The 21783-nt window shown below is 44.3% G+C and overlaps 1 protein-coding gene across 4 annotated transcripts in view; it reads left to right on the plus strand.

Annotated features, from left to right (window-relative positions):
- Positions 1-19791, plus strand: part of DCC (DCC netrin 1 receptor) — a 921347-nt gene extending 901556 nt beyond the window's left edge. For all 4 annotated transcript variants that reach the window (XM_053408811.1, XM_053408815.1, XM_053408813.1 and 1 more), the window contains 3 exons: positions 2613-2825; positions 15543-15685; positions 18929-19791. In XM_053408811.1, the coding sequence (XP_053264786.1) occupies positions 2613-2825; positions 15543-15685; positions 18929-19018 (446 nt within the window). In that variant the 3' untranslated portion in view covers positions 19019-19791. The remainder of the gene's footprint in view (positions 1-2612; positions 2826-15542; positions 15686-18928) is intronic.
- The last annotated feature ends 1992 nt before the right edge of the window (positions 19792-21783 follow it).

The following is a 21783-nucleotide window of genomic DNA, read 5'->3' on the forward strand; positions in this document are numbered from 1 at the left end:
AGTACACACTCTTATCTCCAAGCACCATGGTCTCTCAGCTGCTAAGGTTTTTTTTGGGGGGGGTAAGAAGAAAATGGTTTTGTATTTGGATTCAAAGTGAAGTTCCACTAAAAGCTGGGGCAAAATTCACATTTGAATAAGGGGTTTGCATTGGGAGAGGAAATAGTCCCTACTCAGCTGAGACTGATCCTGTGCAGCCCTAGTGGCATCGCCAGCAATAGCATCGCATGTGAAATAGTCACCCCATTGACTTTGTGTCCAGGATAGAGGGGTGAGTTGGGTTCATATCTCTATTTTGGTATTCATGCTACTATTAAAGGCTGAAAGCACACAGGCTGTTTTTCTTTTCTTTTCTTGTCTTTTCTTTTCTCATCTATTCTTTTCTTTTTCCTCATCTATAAGCAATACTCCAGACAATGGGAGAGCCCAATTTAAATGCGAAGGTTTGAAGTGGCATATTCAAATCAGAGAAAAATTCACTCTCAATACAGGATAATAAAGCATAAAGCAACAGCTCTGGCAATATTGCAGCTGTCTCAAGGAAGGATATGGCATTTGGTTTAAATAGAAATTAATTAAGCAACCCCTTTGTCTACAGTCTTTGTCAGAAGGTGTAGATATCATAATGCCATAGGCTTCTACACAAAGGATCCTGTATGCAGCAATTTGTGTCACTGTCTTCCTTACTCGGCTGCTTTACTTAAGTCTTTTGTTGATTTTTCCAAATCCTGAAATCACAGTAGAAAAGTTAAGAAGTACAGTCCCCAGGTGTGCGTGTGTGTGTCCCCCTCCCTTGAAAATTCATGCATAGACAGCCAATTACTGGGCTCTGTGCAAATTCAGCAGTGCACTGTAACAGGAGTAAGTAGATAGATACATGTTGATGCTAGCAATGGGAATACAGTCATACCTCGGGTTACAGATGCTTCAGGTTGCGTTTTTTTGGGTTACGGACCCACCGGAATGGATTACTTCCAGGTTTCGGGGGTCACACAGGTGCAGAAGCACTAAATTGTGCTTTGCACATGCACAGAAGCACCAAATCGCATCCATGCGTGCACAGACGCACCACTGTGGGTTGCAAACGCTGCAGGTTGCGAACATGCACCCCACTCAGATCATGTTCGCAACCCGAGCGTCCACTGTATTGAGTTCGATTCAGAAACAGATCACCAACTGTATTTTTAGAAAACTTTCAGACCTGCCCCCCAAAAGCTCACAACTTAATGTTAGATGCACTATATTTGATTTGCTGAAAACGTCAACTCTTCCTGCTTCCCAAAGGCTCAAGAGCATCACTGGGCTTAACTACTTTCCTCTACTTGAGCATTAATTGGTGTCTGGCACTAAATTAGAATCAAGTGCATAAGATTTACCTGTGCATGTGCAGAATCTCATTTTCTGTATTTGTACTTATAAGCTGTTGATTTGTATTGTACCTGGACAATATGAGCTAGGCAAATAGATATTCTTAAAGAGGTAGCCACAATATGAAATGACTTCATTAGCTGGCTCCGTTCTCAGAAGCTTTCATTAAGTTCTATGATCCTGCTTATTTATTAAGATGGGGGGGGGACTTTATCTCCCTTTCTTATAATACTAGGATTTATGGACATTCCATGAAGCTGAATGTTGGTAGATTTAAGACCGACAAAATGAAGTACTTCTCACAGTGCATCGTTAAACTATGGAGTCTGATCCCACTAGATGTGGTGATGGCCACCAAGCTAGACATGGAAGATAAAGCTACCAGTAGTTACTAACCATAATGGCTATGTTCCACATCTATTGTCTCAGGCTGTATTTCTCTGAATGTCAGTTGCTTGCAATTGCTGATGGGGGAGCACACTTGCACTCAAGTCCAGAGGCATCTTGTTGGCCACTGTGAGAACAGGATTCCAGACCAGATGGGCCTTTGATTTGAAGATCCAGCAGGGATCTTCTTATGTTCTTCTCAACTTCCACAGACCCTCCTTGAAGGCCTACAAGCATGGCCAATTAGGGTTGGCAGGCAAAAGGGATAGGATCTTCTTTGCGGTGGCCCCATGGTTAGGGAACTCCAATCCTATGGAACCATGAAAGGCCCCTTACATGTACTTTAAAGACTCATTTGTTCCAGGCTGAAATCTGTTGATGTGGTGGTGGGACCTGCCTTTCACCAAAGGCCAGATAATAGGTTTCGCCTCCACCCCTGTCATATTTCCAAATACATTTTTCTTGCTTGTGGTTAAGGTACCGGATGCCACTCACTTTATGGTCTTCCTAATAGTCTTCCTATTAAGTGCTAAGGCGGCTAAGGACTGATTCTGCAACGTGGAGGAAAACCTTCTCCAATCTCTACTGGTATGGCTCAAGCAGGGAGTGCAAGGTGTACCTACAAGCTCAGATATCTAGCCAACTGCTACACATCCCCACCCATGATGATGCCAAGGCTTTCGGTCCTAAGAAAGAATGCCCAGCTCCTTTTAAATATAGGAACAGGAACAGACCCAGTAAAGAGTTGTGGTGGTGGTGCTGGATAAACAATATTTATACTTATTACTTATGAATGACCTTATGATTCAGGTTGGTGTTCAAGTTGGTTACATCTTCTTCCATCTTCCCTCTTGCAGCAGTGACTGAAGGACCAGCCCCGCAGCAGACATCCATGTTACCGCAGACGCAGCCTGAACACTCCAGCAGCGAAGATGCCCCAAGCAGGACAATTCCCACAGCATGTGTCCGGCCTACACATCCACTGCGCAGCTTCGCCAACCCCTTGCTACCTCCACCAATGAGTGCAATAGAACCGAAAGTCCCTTATACACCCCTTTTATCTCAAACAGGTAAGTGATCTCTGGAAAAAAATAGAGTGCCCACGACAGAATGAAGGCCCTTCACCCCATGGTAGAACCTCTGATTTGCTTGCAGAAGGTCCCAGTTTCAAATTCCAGGTAGGACCAAAGTTGGTGATGGGCACTCTGGGCCACTGAGGCCTCTAGTGACCTGGACCTATACCTGCAGTGCAAATATGCATGTCTTATTTCACCCTGTGGTTGTGCAGTGCAGAGATGGAGCTAAGTGTGGAGGCTTACAGCACAAAACAAAAGTATGTCTTTAATTTACACGCTATAGGTTTTAGCATGTAAATATTACATCACACACAGTATCGTGTCTTCTTTCTAATGAGTGGCATTGGCAAACTGGCCAAATTCCAACTGCCTGGACTAACATGTGGATCAGAATGCAGTTATCGTTCAGAATGCACACTTGTCCAGATTTTGCAATGCAGTTCTTCATTCAGTATTAGGAGGAAAACGCATGCAGGAAAATGTGCATTTAAAAGGAAATATTTACAGAAACGCCCATTTTGCCTTGATACATCAATATAATAATAATATGGACATATGATTGAAAACATGCAACATCAACATGGACAAGAAATACATTGACCTAGGCATTAGGATACAGTGGGGGGGGGAGTATTTGATCCCCTGCTAAATTTGCCCATTTGCCCTCTGGCGAAGAAATGACCAGTCCATAATTTTAATGGTAGGTTTGTTGTAGCTGTGAAAGACAGAATAACAACAGGAAAACCCCCAGAAATCCAGAAGACAAAAGTCAGAGATTGATGTGCATTATAATGGGTGAAATAAGTATTTGATCCCTTTGCAAAAAGATGACTTAGTACTTGGTAGCAAAACGCTTGTTGACAGAGGTCAGACGTTTCTTGTAGGTGGCCACCAGGTTTGCACACATCTCAGGATGTTTTTCGTCCCACTCCTCTTTGCAGATCCTCTCCAAGTCAGTAAGGTTTCGAGGCTGATTTCGAGGAAAATTTAGCAGGGGGTCAAATACTTTCCCCCCTCACTGTAGATGCCCTAAATTCCCATGCTCATGGCAGCTTTTGATAGTTCTGTCTGCCAAGACCATGTTTGCTGTAGTCTGTTTGTCTTGTCACTGGCTAATAGATCTGTGGAGTGATCAATTGTTAGCCAAACCAAACAGCAGGACTCAAAATGGAAGTTACAAGTGGATCTTATGAAATGTCATAGCTACCCGAAGAGGTGAATATCTCAAAGAAATGAAAGGTGCCATCAGACAATGTTTTCTTGCAGTTTATGTACTGCACAATGGAGATCGTTTGAAGTGTCCAGAATCGGATTACTCCCAGCTGCTCAGTCTTCCAGGTTTTCTTAATCCCTGACAGATAAGAATTACACAACAGTTGAAACCCACACCATGTTTCCCCCACACACACTTCAAACACCTGCTGCCCATCAATAAATAATCCACTTCTGACAACAGACCGAAGGTCTGAAAATCCTGCACATCAAGGGGACCGCCAATGTTGTCTTTTCCCTAACTAATGCCGGCAATAAATCTTGGAATCCAGTGGATGAGATGTATTCAGCCCTGCTCGCCCTACTTCTTTGGGATATTTATTTATATATATACAGTGGTACCTCGGGTTAAGTACTTAATTCGTTCCGGAGGTCCGTACTTAACCTGAAACTGTTCTTAACCTGAAGCACCACTTTAGCTAATGGGGCCTCCTGCTGCCGCCGCGTCACTGGAGCCTGATTTCTGTTCTTATCCTGAAGCAAAGTTCTTAACCTGAAGCACTATTTCTGGGTTAGCGGAGTCTGTAACCTGAAGCGTATGTAACCTGAAGCGTATGTAACACGAGGTACCACTGTACCTCTTTTTAGGTGGACCTCACAAAGCAGCTTAAATAAGATTATTACAACAATAAACATCATTTTAAAAAATAATGTTGCCATAAAAGCAAAAAACAAGTGTTTGTTTAAAACAAGGGTGGGGATCCTTTCACTCTCCTGGTGTTGTTGTACAACAACTCTCATCATCAATTACCACTGAGTATGCCAACTGGTGCTGATGGGAGTGCTAAAACAAATGTAGATTACCTTTGTACAGTAGGCTAGTTTCCGCACACACTCATGCAACCCCCTCGATCCTCCATCGCAACAAGCAAGAGGCATTATGGGAGTTTAAGGACACATTCCAGAGATCATTTACCTGGAGAGAGCCAGAGACTGAACCTGGTAGACCTGATGCATACAAACCATGGCGTTAATCAAGACGATAGCATCAGATATTAGCTCTGTAGTTGTACTGCCAAGTGGCGCATATAGCTCTGATTTATGGCAGCACAGGTGTTTGGCACCTGGATATTTTGTAGATGCCAACATATGCATAAACAACATTGTAAAAGGACGACCATTTTAAGGCATCGAGGCTATGGAAGGAGCGGAAAATGTCACATCTGTTAAGGTCTCTCTTGTTTGTGCACCGATATGAAATGCTGCCGAACTATTAAAGCAAGCTTCAGCTAATATGCTCAAGGAGGCCTTCCGGTAATAATAAGCTAGCCAGTATTTGCACCTGGCAGACATATATCGTCAAACTAATGAGCTAATGAAATGTTTAATAACCCTATGGAGGAAATAAAATTTTCCTACAGTCAATTCCTGCTGTGGTTTTGCACAGCAGCAGCTGATCAGCATCACTCTCTCTTTGCTTTCCAACCTGTGCAGGGCTCCTCCCCCCTTTTATTTTTCTTTCATGTTTCTAGGTTTTGCTGGCACTTTGAGATGCCCTACTGGATTGGCATGCGTTAGGACCCAAGTGCCATTTGTTTGATTAATTTTATAATTAGCCTAATTCAGTTTACTTACAGTTCCAACCTCCTGTGTGCCGGGCTCATTTTCGCTGCATTTTGTTTTGCTGTCGTTCCGTTGAATCGGTTTTTGCATTCAAAGAAAAGAAGCCTTCTTGGACATTTTAATCGATTGCAAGGAGTGAGCACAGCTAGCTGCAGAGACCCAGGAACGGGGCTAGCCCACCACGGTATGCTGAGCAAGCCACTTGGATGGTGGAAAACTGTTAAGCTGTGGGTGAACATATCAGACGACACAGAATAAACACCTCTTGTTTATTCACAGGCCAGGACAGAACTGAACTGAAGGGTTCAGTCAGTCTGCTTATATAGAGCTCCAGTACAACGTTACTGTAACAACTTTCTAAAATATTCAATCACTGAACGTCACTTTCGATCCCTTATTTGCATAACTATCTACAGTATCCCCCTGCTGGCCCAGGGTGAGAACTGGGCCAAAAACAAACCCCCGCACACCCCAAAGTGACCGTGCAGTTTGGCCAAAGTTTTGCAAGGATCTGGTGGCATCTCATGAGACTTTTTGCTCACATCTTGCGAGGAAAGTGAGACTGTAACACAAGCATGAGGAACCTTTTCCAGCCAGAGGGCCATGTTGCTTCCTGGGAAATCTTCTGAGGGCCACATGCCTGGTGGGGCCAGAGAAAAAAACTGCAGAGCAATGAAAGCAGGACAGGGGCTGTGTAAGAGTCAGGGGCTACCAGTCAGGGCCAGCCCAATCTCGAGGCAGGTTGAGGCAGCTGCCTCAAGTGGCAGTATGCATGGTATCTCTGTTGCGTGGTGAGTTCCCACCTCCCCCCAGTGGAAATAAAGACACATGACACAGATATTTAAGGTTAATGGGCTAAATATGGCCACAACTTTATTGGTTACAGGTGATGAGCAGTATTGGCTTAGGCCTCGGTCCTAACCAACTATCCGGCTTCAGCCTGTTCACTTGAAGTCCGGGAAGGGTTAACCACCAGTAGGGGGAGTCATGCTGATGCACATCAACTAGGAACTCCCCCAGGGTCACTGCTCAGGGGCGTGCCTTAGGCCCTCACCTCCATAAGCTTTGGAGAGGGCCACAGGCAACGCGGAGATAAGATCTCTGACAAACTGGAGCAGCTGGAAGCGGCAAATAGGGAGATCCCAGGCCACCCCTGCGTTAAATGGAGCAGGCCACGCCCCCCCAGGCCAGCCAATTGACTGGCCCGGGGATGATGCAATCGGGATTCCCTCAATCGCGCGGAGGCTGAGAGCCAGCACCCGCGCACATGGTGGGAGGGTGAAGCCCGCAACCCCACCTCCTTCTAGGTCAGAAGTGGCTTTCTGTCTCCACTGGAGGGGAGGGTGCTCTTTTGCTTGGGTCTTCCTTCGGGTTTCCCGTGGGCATCTGATTGGCCACAGTGAAAACAACGTTGATGGACCTGCCTAATCCAGCAGCCTCTGGTGGAGGGAGCAATTTGGTGTCTCCATGGACTCCTTCTCTCTTGCCTTAGTGTTGGCCTCACAAGGGTGGCAGCATTCCTACTGCACATGCAAGGCTTCTGCAGGTCAACCCCTTTCCACCCCACCTTTCTCTGGGAAAGGATCAGAGAGGGAGGTCCTTCCATATAGTGTGATGTATTTAGGTTGAGGTGGCTGGGAGACTACCTGCCCCTCTGCTGCCTTGCTGCAAGGCCTAATAGCGCTGCTTGAACTTAGGTAAAAATGCAAAGCACTTTCAATGCTTTGCTCTAAGGAAGAACCCCAACAGACACACACACCTTTTGGGCCCTTTCTCAGAACAAGGCAAAGTGAGAGGACAAAAAGAGCTAGCTGCCGATGCAATGGCAACAAAAGTAAGAGTACGTTTGGTGGGAAGGAAGGAAGGAAGGAAGGAAGGAAGGAAGGAAGGAAGGGTGATCAGTGATCAGTGGCAGCAGAGAGAGGATGAGGAGAAGGTATCAGAGAATGAAATTCAGGAAGAGTTGGCGCAGGGATGAAGATTCAGCACAGACTTCTGAGCTGACCCTACTACCAGTTGCTTATTCCTCCCTCTTACAACATTGATTAAGAGGTTATTCCAACATTTGCTTCTTCTTTATTTATCCCTCTGTGTGTGATCTTTTTTACTTTAAATTTTGAGCTTTAATTGCTACCTGTTGCTAGTCCCAAACCAAAGACAGAGGAGGGGAAACTTAATTGCCATTTTGGTTTCTCATTAGCAATGCCCAAACGGAGCCATCTGCCTTTGTGCAGAGAAGCAGCTCTTTAAGGCCCAGTGACATCAATTAATGAGTTACATGTGAATAACATGATTTCACCCCCCTTCCTTACCACCTCCCTGCCGTAGCAGGCTCACAGGTGCAAATATTCCATGTGCCAAGCATATATTAGCAAACTTTATTCTGCTATATAGTTTGTGTGCCAGGCCTAATGGATTTTGAATGACTGGCTTGTTCCAGGAGAGAGAGCAGAAGTCCTGTAATTTATTTGGCAATAATTTTAATTAGCATTGCTGTGCAAATGTGAAGAACAAACTGAAATGAAAGAAATTAGCATAAGCTTTGAAAGACTCGTGTCAGCTGTGCCACCTATGCTGTTTATTTATTTACTTTTAAGTCCTGAATACACATGCAGTTACTGGCTGCTCAGCACACAGGTGCTGTCTCTAAAAAGTCCCATTCTGCAACTGGTGCCACAGATTCCATAGTTTACCTGCAAGATCGCCTTACCCAGTGCATGCGCTCTCGACTACTTCGATCACTTACACTCTGGAATTCCCTGCCTATTGATGTGAGGCAGGTGCCTTCACTATTCTCTTTTTGGCACCTACTAAAACCATTTTAGGGACGTGGGTGGCTCTGTGGGTTAAACCACAGAGCCTAGGACTTGCTGATCAGAAGGTCGGTGGTTCGAATCCCCACGACGGAGTGAGCTCCCATTGCTCGGTCCCTGCTCCTGCCAACCTAGCAGTTCAAAAGCACATCAAAGTGCAAGTAGATAAATAGGTACCGCTCTGGTGGGAAGGTAAACGACATTTCCATGCGCTGCTCTGGTTTGCCAGAAGCGGCTTAGTCATGCTGGCCACATGACCTGGAAGCTGTACACCGGCTCCCTTGGCCAGTAAAGTGAGATGAGCGCCGCAACCCCAGAGTCGGTCACGACTGGACCTAATGGTCAGGGGTCCCTTTACCTTTACCTTTAAAAACATTTTAGTTTAGACATGCCTACCCAGATGTGTAGAATGTGGATGTACCCTTTAATCTGTTTTTGGTTTATTGTTGATTTTATGTTTTGAAAGATTTTAAAAGCTTGGGGTTTTTTCTTTGTTTGTTTGTTTGTTTGTTTTTGGCAAAGTAACAGTCATAAATAAATAAGAATAAAAATGTGCGCCCCATCACCGAGACCATTCCATTGTAACTATCCAACCTCCAAAATTTCAAAAAAAATTCTTGCGATGGTTTGACCCCTTTCCACTTTTAAGGACTTAAAAAAAATAATCTCAAACTGATGTGGAAGGTATAAAGCACTGAACATAAGACTGAATAAAATGAGGAACTGAAAGAACCTGAAATTGGCAGATTTTCCCTTCCCTACTCTCACACCATATAGAGGAGCAACTGAGAGTATCAAAATGCCTTCAAGTAGTTGTGCCTAAAAACATTTTCTTCCCTTTACTCTTTCCCCTCTTGGATCATATTATTTTAAAACACACACCCGTTATCTTCTGTGGATGGCTATATCGTCTGTTCTTTCTTTGAGATTCTGGGAAGTTCAGCAAAACTAGTTATTGAGGAACTCATTTATTACAGTGAAGATAGGGTGCTGATTGTTATCTTTTGAAGAATTTATTTAACTTTCTTTCTTAGCTTTCCCTTTTTCATTTCAGCTAAACTTGGATTATCAAAGAAATTCAGGCATGCAGTAAATGTCTGGCTCTCTTTTTGTCTAATGCTTCCTGGTAGAAAGATATTTATAAGTGGCAAAGTTCAACGTGACACTCTAATTTGGGAGAGCTTTGCTTTGAATATTCTTCAGCATTTAGCAATGCAAACTTCGCTCACCCTGTGCTTTAACATTTGATTAAAATTAATGTTTGGGAAAAGGGGAAAAAAACATCAGTTCTAAAGAAAAGAAAATCAAAATGCATTTTTAAACATTCTCTCTGTAGCCTGTTGTTGGTGTTGAATTACACTTCTTAAGTATAGCCAAATATATATCTTTAAAACCAGACATTTAGAAACATTTCCACTGCAAACTAGAGCAGAATACGAATGGCCCACCCCATTTTATCACCCTATTTTGGGGAGGTGGCCATTTTTTTTTGGGGGGGGAGCTGTGCTGAATTGTTGAAGGAGAAGCGGTAGTTGTGTCCAATTGTCCTGGAAGGGTGGAAACCAGGGAGACCAACAATTGATAGAGCCACAGTCAATAGTGGGCAGAGTCAAGTAATTTTAGTTTTCCTCCCCCATCTTCCTCTCTACTGAGTCTTACAAAGGCAACACTTGAAACTAAGGAGGAAGCTGACAGCCAGGGCTATACCCTGGGCATGTTGTAAGTAAGTAGGCAGGCAGGTAAGGGTGAGAAGGGGGCAGTCTAAGGGCAGACTGAGGTTGGTAGGGCAGTGTCCCATTGGCGAACTAATACCAGTGTATTGGAAGAAGCAAAGATCTCCAGTGTTGAAGCAATGATTCTTTAACATCAGCTTCACTGGACTGGTCATGTTGTGTGGATGCCTGATTATCGTCTTCCAAAGCAACTACAGTGGTACCTCAGGTTACATATGCTTCAGGTTACATACTCTTCAGGTTACAGACTCTGCTAACCCAGAAATAGTGCTTCAGGTTAAGAACTTTGCTTTAGGATGAGAACAGAAATTGTGCTCCGGTGGCGCGGCAGCAGCAGGAGGCCCCATTAGCTAAAGTGGTGCTTCAAGTTAAGAACAGTTTCAGGTTAAGTACGGACCTCCAGAACGAATTAAGTACTTAACCCGAGGTACCACTGTACTCTATTCCAAACTTAAAAATGGAAAGTGTAATGCTGGTGGTCAACAAAAGAGGTTTAAAGACTGTCTCAAGGCAAATCTTTAAAAATGTAGTATAAACACCGACAATTGGGAAACACTTGCCTGTGAGCGCTCCAGTTGGAGAACAGCCTTTACCAAAGGTGTCATGGGCTTTGAGGACATTCAAACTCAGGACGCAAGGGAGAAACGTGCTAAGAGGAAGGCACGCTTGGCAAATCCACACCATGATCAACTCCTGCCTGGAAACCAATGTCCCCACTGTGGAAGGATCAAGAATTGGCCTCCACAGTCACTTATGGACTCATTGTTAAAATCATGTTTATGGAAGACAATCTTACTTGGCTACGAGTGATGGTGAAAGAGGAAAGTCCTAATGGACCAGCATCTTTTTTAAGGGAGTACTTGCAAAACACTTGCTCTAGGTGTTCTACAAATCCAGATATACAAGAGGGGGACAGGGAGCAGGAGTGAGGATGGCAATTCTGCCCAACACCACTGTGCCTGTCACCCTCCATGAACTGAAGATCAAATATCCAAAAGAGGGAGCTTGCCATGGTCATGGAGACTCTCCACATGATGCAGACTCATGGAATTCAGGGTTCTATATTGCATGGGGTGCATACAACAGCAGAAACACATGGCCTACTTTGAAAAGTCACCCTCCAATGTGTGGGGTAGCAGGGGTGAAGGTAGTACTCTCCTCCCTGATCACACATATTAATGGTTTCTCGAGACTGGATAGCCCCTGCTCTCTTTTTCCACACATGCACACACTACCCAAACACAATGGAGTAGAGAAAAGTCTTCATGACATCAGCATTATTTTTCTCTAGGAAGGTCCAAGCAGTGGCACTGCTTCTTGCGTTGAGACAAAGCTACTTGTCTGTAGTGACACCAGCCCTCTGGCCCATGCTAACTCATGCAGTTTGGGAGGCACCCGCTGTGGCCAGATTTAAGCAGCTCCTGAAAACCTACTAGTTTCCATAGACTTTTCCTGCCTCTGGTAACACTGCTCAGTGTTTCTGCTTTAATGCTTTGCTTTGCTTAACTTTTTCTTTTTTAATGTATTTACTTTTTGCTTGTGATTTCACGGTTGATGTGAACTGCTTCAAGGTTTTGTTATATTTACTGGTGTATCGGTTATTTTAAAGAAATCCAATAAATATTTGCCCCATCCCGGCACCTTCTGGGAGGAGAACGGTGGTAGTTGAAACCAATTGACCTGCCAACTGACCAAGAAATTATCTCTCGCTGCGTAAGGAGAGAAAGAGTAGCTGCTTTCAGGGCTGCAGAGAAAGAAAGCCATAAGAGATAAGCATCCCTGGGATTGTTCCCATTCTGCAAAAATTTCCTCTCATTTTTGGCATTTTGGCTCTGCTCAGTCCAGCTACAAATGCAGCCTTTTTATACCAATTTAACTGTGATAGCTTCCCCTTAGTGAGGTTGTGGTTTTGTGAGGGTGCAGAGAAGTCTCTTAGCCCTCTCCGACTCTCTTTACTCAAGGTCAACCACTCTTAGTATACATACTTGAGCTGGCCACCAAATCCTTCCTTCTGCCCGCCAGTCCCTCAGGTCAATATTGCAAACCCCTATTCTTTTCTGTGCCTGAAGATGCTTTGATGTTCTGCCAAGCGCGCTGATATATTTGATTTCTCCACCACCAAAAACCTTCCCATTTTTTAAAAAATAATTTTATTAGGTTTTACAGTTTTATATTCATCACAATAATATTATTCCCATAGAAAAAGAAAAATACAGTTCCTCCCTCCCCCCCCCCCCCGGTTCTTTACACATTAACTTCTCCTGCTTGTTTGGAGAGCCAGTGTGGTGTAGTGGTTAAGAGCGGTAGTCTCGTAATCTGGGGAACCGGGTTTGCGTCTCCGCTCCTCCACATGCAGCTGCTGGGTGACCTTGGGCCAGTCACGCTTCTCTGAAGTCTCTCAGCCCCACTCACCTCACAGAGTGTTTGTTGTGGGGGAGGAAGGGAAAGGAGAATGTTGGCCGCTTTGAGACTCCTTAAAGGGAGTGAAAGGCGGGATATCAAATCCAAACTCTTCTTCTTCTTCTTCTTGTTATGTTATACCTTAATACTGCAACCTTTAAATTAAATGTTATTATATTCTCCTCCTTTTTATACCATACTTATTTTCAAATTACCTCTTACGTACATTTTGAGATTTTCCTTTTATTACATCTCGATCTCTCTATTTTGTTGATTGTAAGTGTTTAGTCAAACCCAACTAGTCAGTCTACTTCTTTACAATATTTCTGTAGATGCATCATAAATGGTTCCCAGTCTTTTTTAAAGTCTCTATTGTCCTTGTGTCTTGAGTTTTCCAGTTAGCTTCGCCATTTCAGCATACTCCATCAATTTTTCTTGCCATTCTTCTTTAGTTGGTATTTTGTTGTCTTTCCATTTTGGGGCTAGTATATCCTAGCTGCTGTTGTGGCATACATGAATAGTCTTCTATGCTTTTTTGGCAAGTCTTGGCCTGTAATTCCTAGCAAAAAGTCTTCTGATCTTTTAACAAACCTTCCCAAATTTTGAAGCCCATTTTTACTTAGTACTATTCTGGGGCTTAAGCACAAAGACCCATGGTAACTTTCAAATCTAGGGGAGGTGCTGAACTTCACAAATGGGATCCTACATAATGAAGGTCCTGGTTGCGCGTGGGCCCCTAAGGCACCCCCCTCCAGGAGAGTTGTTGCCGGGCATGGCCCAAGCCTTAACAGTTGGGCCCCATGATCGTGCCAAGCTGTTTGGGCCCAATAGGGGCAGTTGGCGCAATTCCTGGGGCCTACAAAAGCGGCAGTGCGCTGTAACTGGGGGCACTTGCTTCGCACTGCCGAACACCTGCCCTCCCTCCCTAATTTTAGGTGGTGCTGCTTTGGCCTTGCTTTGAATTGGGTCACCTGCTTTGGAGCAGGGGCTGGGTAGGATTTTTTTCCATTTGGCAGATTGGCTGTAGCTACTTGGTTTTCGCCTACCTCCTAAGTAATTGTCACAACTTTGTAAGGTTTGGCGGTTAGGCATTGGCTTATTGAAGTGTGTGGGAGTGGAGGTGCAGCCATCACCTGCCCCTCAATGAATAAGGGTATTCCGGTATTGGAATCTGGGGGTCCTGGATCTTGTCTGAAGTCCACATGCCAGGACCACAGGAACCCCGAGGTGAGCTTCGGTTGGTCTCCATCGAAGTTGCTCCCTCGTTTGGTGTTTACCCTTTCAGACTTCCAGCCAGAGAGGCAGGAGTCAGATATAGTCTGTTGCCAATGCTTAAGCCAATACCACTCACTTTGCTGTAATCAATAAAGTTGTGGCCTAAATTTTGCCCAATAACTTAAACTAAAATTACGGGTCAGTGTGAAGTTATTTTCAGGGGAAGGGCTTGGGGGCCTCAAAGCACAAAACTGTCACCATGGTTCATATATGAAGTCCTATATAGACAGTAGGAGGTCTTCTCATCCCTTGTGTCCTATCATGATCTCTCCAGTCACCCAAGAGATAATTCAGTTTATGTCCTATCTTTTCCTCTGGCTTCCCCATAGCTGGAAAAGCCTCTCCCTTGGAGACTTACAGAAGTCAGAGCCTGAGCATCTTTTGAAAGCCCTGCAAGACCAGCAGTTTGAGGAAGGATTCAGGATTAAGAGATTTAGGTAGGGCTAGGCGAGAAATTAGATTCAGTTAGCATATAAAGGCCAATTTACCTAATTCACACACAGACAAAAAAATGCAAACTGGAGCACATCCATCCTTTGAAATTCACATTTCTCTGGCTCATGCAATATAGCTCTCCAGCGAAGTAGGTAAAGGTAAAGGGACCCCTGACCATTAGGTCCAGTCGTAACCGACTCTGGTGTTGCGGCGCTCATCTCGCTTTATTGGCCGAGGGAGCCGGCGTACAACTTCCGGGTCATGTGGCCAGCATGACTAAGCCGCTTCTGGCGAACCAGAGCTGCACACAGAAACACCGTTTACCTTCCCGCCAGAGTGATACCTATTTATCTACTTGCACTTTGACATGCTTTCGAACTGCTAGGTTGGCAGGAGCAGGGACCGAGCAACGGGAGCTCACCCCGTCACAGGGATTCGAACCGCCGACCTTCTGATCGGCAAGTCCTAGGCTCTGTGGTTTAACCCACAGCGCCACCCGTGTCCAGCAAAGTAATGAGTGCAAAAATGCATATACTAGGGTGAAGTGGGCGTAAAAATGCATATATTAATTAAACTAATATAATTCTATGCATCAAATGTGGATATTAAGCAAAACTACATACAAAATTGCAGCTGTATGGAGAAATTCACACTAAAATGCTGCTGAATTTTCATGAGGATTTTTTTAAAAAAAATGCAAACTGATGTGGAAATGTGAACTGAACTTAAGATCAGAAAAATGAGAAACCGAGAGAGACCAAAACTGAGATTCATCCATCCCTTGACTGGGGGGGATTTAATATTTTGATTGCAGTGGGAAAGGCTTGAGCATGTAGCTGGGTAGCCCATCAAAATCCATGAAAAATTTAAAAGTGTTTATTACCTAGATATCACCTCTAATTGACTTGGAAATGGTTGTGATTCATTTCTGTGGAACTTACTTCCAGGTAAGTATGCCTAAGACTGTAGCATTAATCTAACTGGGTTTTGTTTTAAGATTCCTTTTTGGATCTTGGGCTGTTTAGATTCAATATGCTACTGTGGTTTCATTCTTTTAAAAAATGTGTGCTACACATTTTAGGTGATAACAGATTATAAATGTAAGGAAGTGCCTGGGCAAAATACGGCTGATTTAATGTGTATTCTCATGTTGCTTCTGCTCTCTTCAGGGCATGATTCATGTGCTAATATAGTCCTAAACTTCTCCATTTATATTGCAGCACCCAACCTTCCCAAGGCTCAGGTTAAGACAGCATCGCTTGGACTAGCTGGCAAAGCAAGATCCCCTCTGCTTCCCGTTTCAGTGCCGACAGCCCCAGAAGCCTCAGAAGAGGGTCACAAACAAACAGAGGATGCTGCAAATGTAAGCACAAGTCCATGGCTCTCTTGTAGTCCGGAAGCACTAGCTAAAATGTTTTGTAGATCCAGTCTCATACCAATTGGATTGATGGGACTGCCAAAGGCAGGTGTTACTGGAGAAGCAAGGCTGGCACTGAAAATAACTGTCCAATTTCCTCCTCCTCCTCTTCCTCTTCCTCCTCTACCATATAGCGGTTTACTCATTTCTCCCACATTTCATCCCCATTTTTTTTCTCCCAAAGCTTTCCCGCAGTCAATTGGAGCCTTAACATTTACTTTTCAGGTTCAATATCAATATATTACAGAATCTGTGTCAAGTTCAAATGCACTCTCAAGTTCAGGTCTGTTGTTCAAATTCAAATTCATTTAAAAAAAAAATCTGTAAAGTATCCAGAAAGGTATTCACAGACCTTTGTAAAATCCTTTGTCCTTCTCAGCCATTAGCTGCTTTAACTTCCAAGGCTAGTCTGCAACTTTTTCACTTGTAAAGTTTTTTTCGTGCAGTTTAAATACCCAGGGATGGGAGTGGACTTCCTTTTTATCCTCCCGTTTTGCCGAATTAATAATTAATAGTTAATTTCCTTCTCACCTTGCAAATCAGTTTGAAGTTAGTTGGAATGGTAGGTGCTACTGGCTGGTTCAGAGGCTTCGCTCTGCAGAGTGCCTAAATCGCCGGCTTTTCCTCAGCTCCCCCCCCCCGCCCCCGCAGCCTGAGCTGCCATTGCAATCTGCAGGACCCCTCAGCACCTCAAATTTTCCTTTGAGGCTTTGGGGGGGCTACGCCTCACCTTGGCGCTTCCCCTATGGACCTCTGCAGTGTCAGGCCTGACAGAGCTGTCAAACCCACAGTCCGTCCGCCATTCACGCCAACCCCGGAAGCACAGATTTGTCTCAGTTGAGAAAGCTTATCAACCCCCAAGGAAGTTCAAAATCTTTCTGAGATGAATCAGGGAAAGACAATAGCATCTCAACAAACATGGGGAGTAGATCACGGGAACTACAGTTTTCCACAAGGATGCTATGTACCTTCACATCTTTGTTGGCCAACTTGTGTGGGTGACAGTGGGAAGTCTCGCAATGCAAGTTTCAGCTTCACAGAAGAGGATTCTGTTGTCACCATGGCAACCTCCCCAACCACCATGGTTCCAAGTCCATTCAGGTTTCCCTGAGACTTCTACATACATAACAAAAAGATGTGCACTTTGATTGCAATACTGCAAGTAATGCCGAGTCTAGTTTGGCTCTGGTTGAATGGAAACCATTCCCTCCATGTAAAAAGCTAGATCACAAAGAGCAGTAGTGCTGTTGGGGCAGAACTTTGTAGTGGGTGACCATGGCCCCAGTCAGCAGAAAGAGCAGGGGAGCCCCGAACACAGCAGGGCTGGCTCACATTTTGAAATAAGTAATGCCTGTTGCCATCTAAAGAGTTGGCCCTCTGTAAGCCCGTTAAGTCCAGAGTCAAAAATTACCTGACTGCATCACACACCAGGGAGAAAGTTCTTAGCTTAGCTGGCCTGCTAGTTTTCTGTGTGCAATGATTTTAGCATTATTATTTTGAATGGAAGAGCATAGACTCATGTGCTCTCCCCATTTGCAATCTAGAACAGATTCAGTCCAGATGGGGGCTGCATCATTCGAAATGCACTTGCCATATAGATGGCTCCGATTGTACCCTACATTCTTGGCAGCTACCAGCTTCCACAAAATGGGGGACCCTGATACAGTAATCTATATAGTTTCAACCTTTGCCCTGAATGTACAGCTCTGCCACATGGAAGTGTATTCAGCCACTTCCACAAGCAGAAAATCATCATCATCATCATCATCATCATCATCATCATACTCTGCACATCTGACTGGGTTGCCCCAGCCACTCTGGGTGGCTCCCAACAGCATATTAAAAATACAATAAAACATCAAACATTAAAAACTTCCCTAAACAGGGCTGCCTTCAGATGTCTTCTAAAAGTGAGATAGTTGTTGATTTCCTTAACATCTGATTGGAGGGTGTTCCACAGGGTGGGCACCACTACCAAGAAGGCCCTCTGCCTGGTTCCATGTAACTTCACTTCGCACAGTGGGGGAACCTCCAGAAGGCCCTCAGAGCTGGACCTCAGTGTCGGGGCTGAACGATGGGGGTGCAGACACTCCTTCAGCTATATAGGGCCAATGTCATTTAGGGCTTTAAAGATCAGCACCAACGCTATGAATTGTGCTCGGGAACATACTGGGAGCCAGTGTAGAAGTATTTTAAATCTGCCCCCCTTATTATCCTCACACCCTAAAAGGAAGACTCTTTCCAGTGATTTTTTCTTTCTTTCTGGTGTTTTGCGATTCTATTTCCCTTTCTGGATCCTGTCCAGGGCTTTTGCTCCACTAGTGCAATTCAAGCACCATGATTTAGAGGCCATCTCCTGCAAGTAGCAGCAGCAACTGAAACAAATGGTAATTGAAGTGAGCAGAAACACAACAGGCAGCCTAACTGGTGGGCAAAAGCCATCGCTGCACAATGCCATCCCAGGGCAGCTCTTGGATTGTTGCACAGCTTTTTTTTTTTTTTGCCTCTGAATGGTTTCCAAGCCTTGACGGCCGTTCTGTGTACAGGAGATAAGGCAGCCTGGCGCCATGCAATTGGGAAGGGAGCGAAGAAATGAAAACGACCACTTTGGTTGAAATGACTGGTATAAGGAGCTGTCGAGTGTGGAACATTTCAGCTCTAAATATCTTATTTTTTGTAATGGCTGGACAAATTATTTCCCAAGGGAAGTCTCTGCGGAAGTGGAAGCACTTAGAGGAGATAATGGAAGAGGAGCCAATGAGGAGCAAAGTTCAGGCTCTCAGTCCCACTCACCCCCTATGGGCATGCTAAAGACAATGGCCCTTTATTAACACTTGAGTTTCCTCCCAACTTACTTTCAAATAATGCCATTCCCTTTCAAACACATATAAATAAAAATGTCATTTATAGGACATTCTCTTCAACCTCTTCCATTGTACATGCTTGATGTACTGATACTGATTCAGGATAGTCACGTTGAAAATATCGCTGAAGGACTGCTTTTAAAACCAGCAAGATCAGGGTAGGGATGGATGGATCTGTCCCTTTCTATTTTTTCCCAATCTTAAATGTAGTTTTCCATGTTTCTGCAGTGACTGGTCGTAATTGTTATCCATGCTGATTATCTTGGATAGATTCGGACACAAGCTTAAAGAAATAGCATTAACTAGCTGGTTGCTTTCTCCGCAGGTATATGAACAGGATGATCTTAGTGAACAGATGGCCAGTTTGGAGGGGCTAATGAAGCAGCTTAATGCTATCACAGGCTCGGCCTTCTGAAAGCTTTGGATGAACAGAAGAATGGAGTAACCCGGGAACATTGCAGCATACCAGCGTTTCACACACACACCACCAAACACCCGCGTCTGCCATAAAGCCAACCGATGCGCCATCAAACCCCGTTCTATGGAGAGATCTCACAGTCTTGAAATGGCATCGTGCATTCCTATTGGTCAAGCAACAGTCTGAAGCAGTGATGAAAGAGCAGCCCTGATAAGCAAGAAACAAGATGTCTCCATGACCCACCCCCAGTGCCTCCTGTTGGCCTATTTTGTTCTGCTGATCTTCGCAGTGTGCAGGGTGGGATCTTACTTAAGGTCTGCTTCACACATTATCATGTGGCTGGTAACCTGACCTAGGCTGGCCTCTCTCCACGTGAGGGAGGCCACCAATTTTGACCCCAGTGAAATTCAAAATGAATTGGGTGGTTCTTCCTCAGGTGAAACTCCTGAGATCTTTTGAGGGAAGTCAAAGAGACTCCTGGCATTTCTTGGTGGGTGGTAGAGTGAGTGCCCATCCATAGATTGTCAGAAGTGATTCTGCTGCCAAAATTTATAATTTGGAAACTTGTAAAGACACTTTACAAGTCATTTCCGTTTCCACTGAAGCCCATTCCAAGCCAAGCCTGCGAGCATGTAATGGACTCATCCTGCTGTCAGCATTCCCTGTTGCTAGCAAGCCATCACTTCCTCCAGCCCTTCTCCTTTCCCAAAACTGATTGTTGCCAGAGAGCCTGTGCAAACAAGTTTCTAATATCTCTCGCTTTCCCAGCATTAACCTGGGTCTTAAAGAAGGACCTTTATGACTGTTTATGCTCCCTACCAGCCCTTCTCACCGCTGGCCTCCTTATGGGAAGGGTAGTAGAGAACACAGACAGGAAGCTCCCCACATGCTACAGCATTACCAATTCTACAAACATTTGCAAAAATAAACACCCTTCGTTTTCGCTAAGTCCAAGTGAGGAACCTGCTGAACTACATGTGTTGCTGAACTACAACTCCCAGCAGCCCTGACCATTGGCCATGCTAGTCGGGGCTGATAAGAGCTGGAGTCTAGCAAGATATGGAGAACTTACAGGCTTCCCCATCCCTACTCTAAGAGATCTCTGAGTAAGCGAGAAATAAATAATGAGATGAGCTGGAGGGGAGCTTATCCATCGCTCTCTGTCCCTGGATTGTTCATAATATGAAATTAGAAGCAAAACTAGATTTTTCTCCTCAGGCAGAAGCACTGTAGGAATTTCTAAGGAAGCCAAAAGAGTTTTTGGTACCGCTAGCAAAATTTATCCATGTTTCAGATACCCATCGCTCATGTGGCTTGGCGTTTTGGGAAGGGAGCCTTCTTGTGCTTTGTGCTAGTTTTATTCATAATGATTTAATTCCAGTGTTGTTGAAATTGGCGTATTCAACTGTGAGGAAGCACCCATGTGCGTCAGGTTCCCGCCAAAATTACACCACCAGGATAATATGTGTAGCAGGCCCAACAATATTTTTTAACTTGCTAAAGAGGGTTCTAGGAGAGTTTTTGTGTGTGTAGATCTTCCAGGTGCATTGCGATGCACATTGTAGGCCACTGTGATATCATATAAAATATGTAGATCCTCTTACTTTTCATCGTTTCAACGCAAAAGCATCATTGCATAGCACCAAAGGGTTGGAAGTATTCTCAACAGCACAAAACATGAAGAAAAATAACAATAACACTCATTTTTTAAAAAAAAAAATTAAAGCCAAGAAATATTATTTTAAGCACTCAACTTGCACAAGCGGTGGAGCCATTTATGGAGAGAAATCGCCCACATAACAAGTATTTGCAAATCTCCCCATAGTTAAACGTATGCCTAAACATAAGATATGAGTAGAGGGGGAAGTTAATTGGCAACAGAGCCATGCTGTCAACCTCTATATACATCTGAAATGAGCTCTGATATGCAGTTGTTCTGCTCCTAAGCTAGGAATTGAGGCACGTCTAAAGCTATGCAGGTTTTGTGCCACCCTGAGCCACCTTTTTAGCAGCACCACAGTGGGAAAGGATGCTCACTCTAGCCCTCTCTCTGCTTCATCCTGACTCCCCCGAAGACTGCTTGGTTTCATAACTCCGCAACACAACTATCCAAGAAGAAAACATCTAACGTATGGGAAATGCTGAGCTTTGTCGACATCAAGCAAGTCCTAGGTGCAGACAGTGAGTTGAAGAACCAGTGACTAGATCTGTGTGCTGGCGAAGAAATTCCTAGAATAGGATGGTAAATAGGATGTTGTGTCACAAGGTATGACATTTTGCCAGCACTACTGGGGGTAACACCCCCCAGTGCAAATGTTTACAAACAAGGTGCCAGAAAGTTTTTTAAAAAGGAAGTCCTTCTACAACAGTTTCCATGTTGGCAGCAGCCAATGAATGGTCTGCACCATTACAGCAGAATACTGGCTATGAACCTAAACGATGCCTTCTAAGTGTTACCTACCACTCCCATTCCAGTATTCTGGCTTTTTGTTGCAGTGTTTATTGACATCCATAAGTGGTAACATGAACAAAATGTTGTGTGCATACTTCCCAGTGCTGAACTTTCCGCATTCATTCAGAGTTAATCCCTGTTTTCGCAGGCAAATCACCAAAAGGGAGCTAAATTTGCATATTTATCAGTTATGAGGCTGCAAAAGCCCAATGAGAAGGTTTCGGCTGAGTTATTGCATTCAGCACTGCCTTTGATTTCAAGCTTGAGTAGGTCATAATTTTAAAAGAGCATGGAAGGGAGAGAGGATCTT

This window comes from Podarcis raffonei, chromosome 11 (genome assembly GCF_027172205.1).
Source record: "Podarcis raffonei isolate rPodRaf1 chromosome 11, rPodRaf1.pri, whole genome shotgun sequence".
NCBI lineage: Eukaryota > Metazoa > Chordata > Lepidosauria > Squamata > Lacertidae > Podarcis > Podarcis raffonei.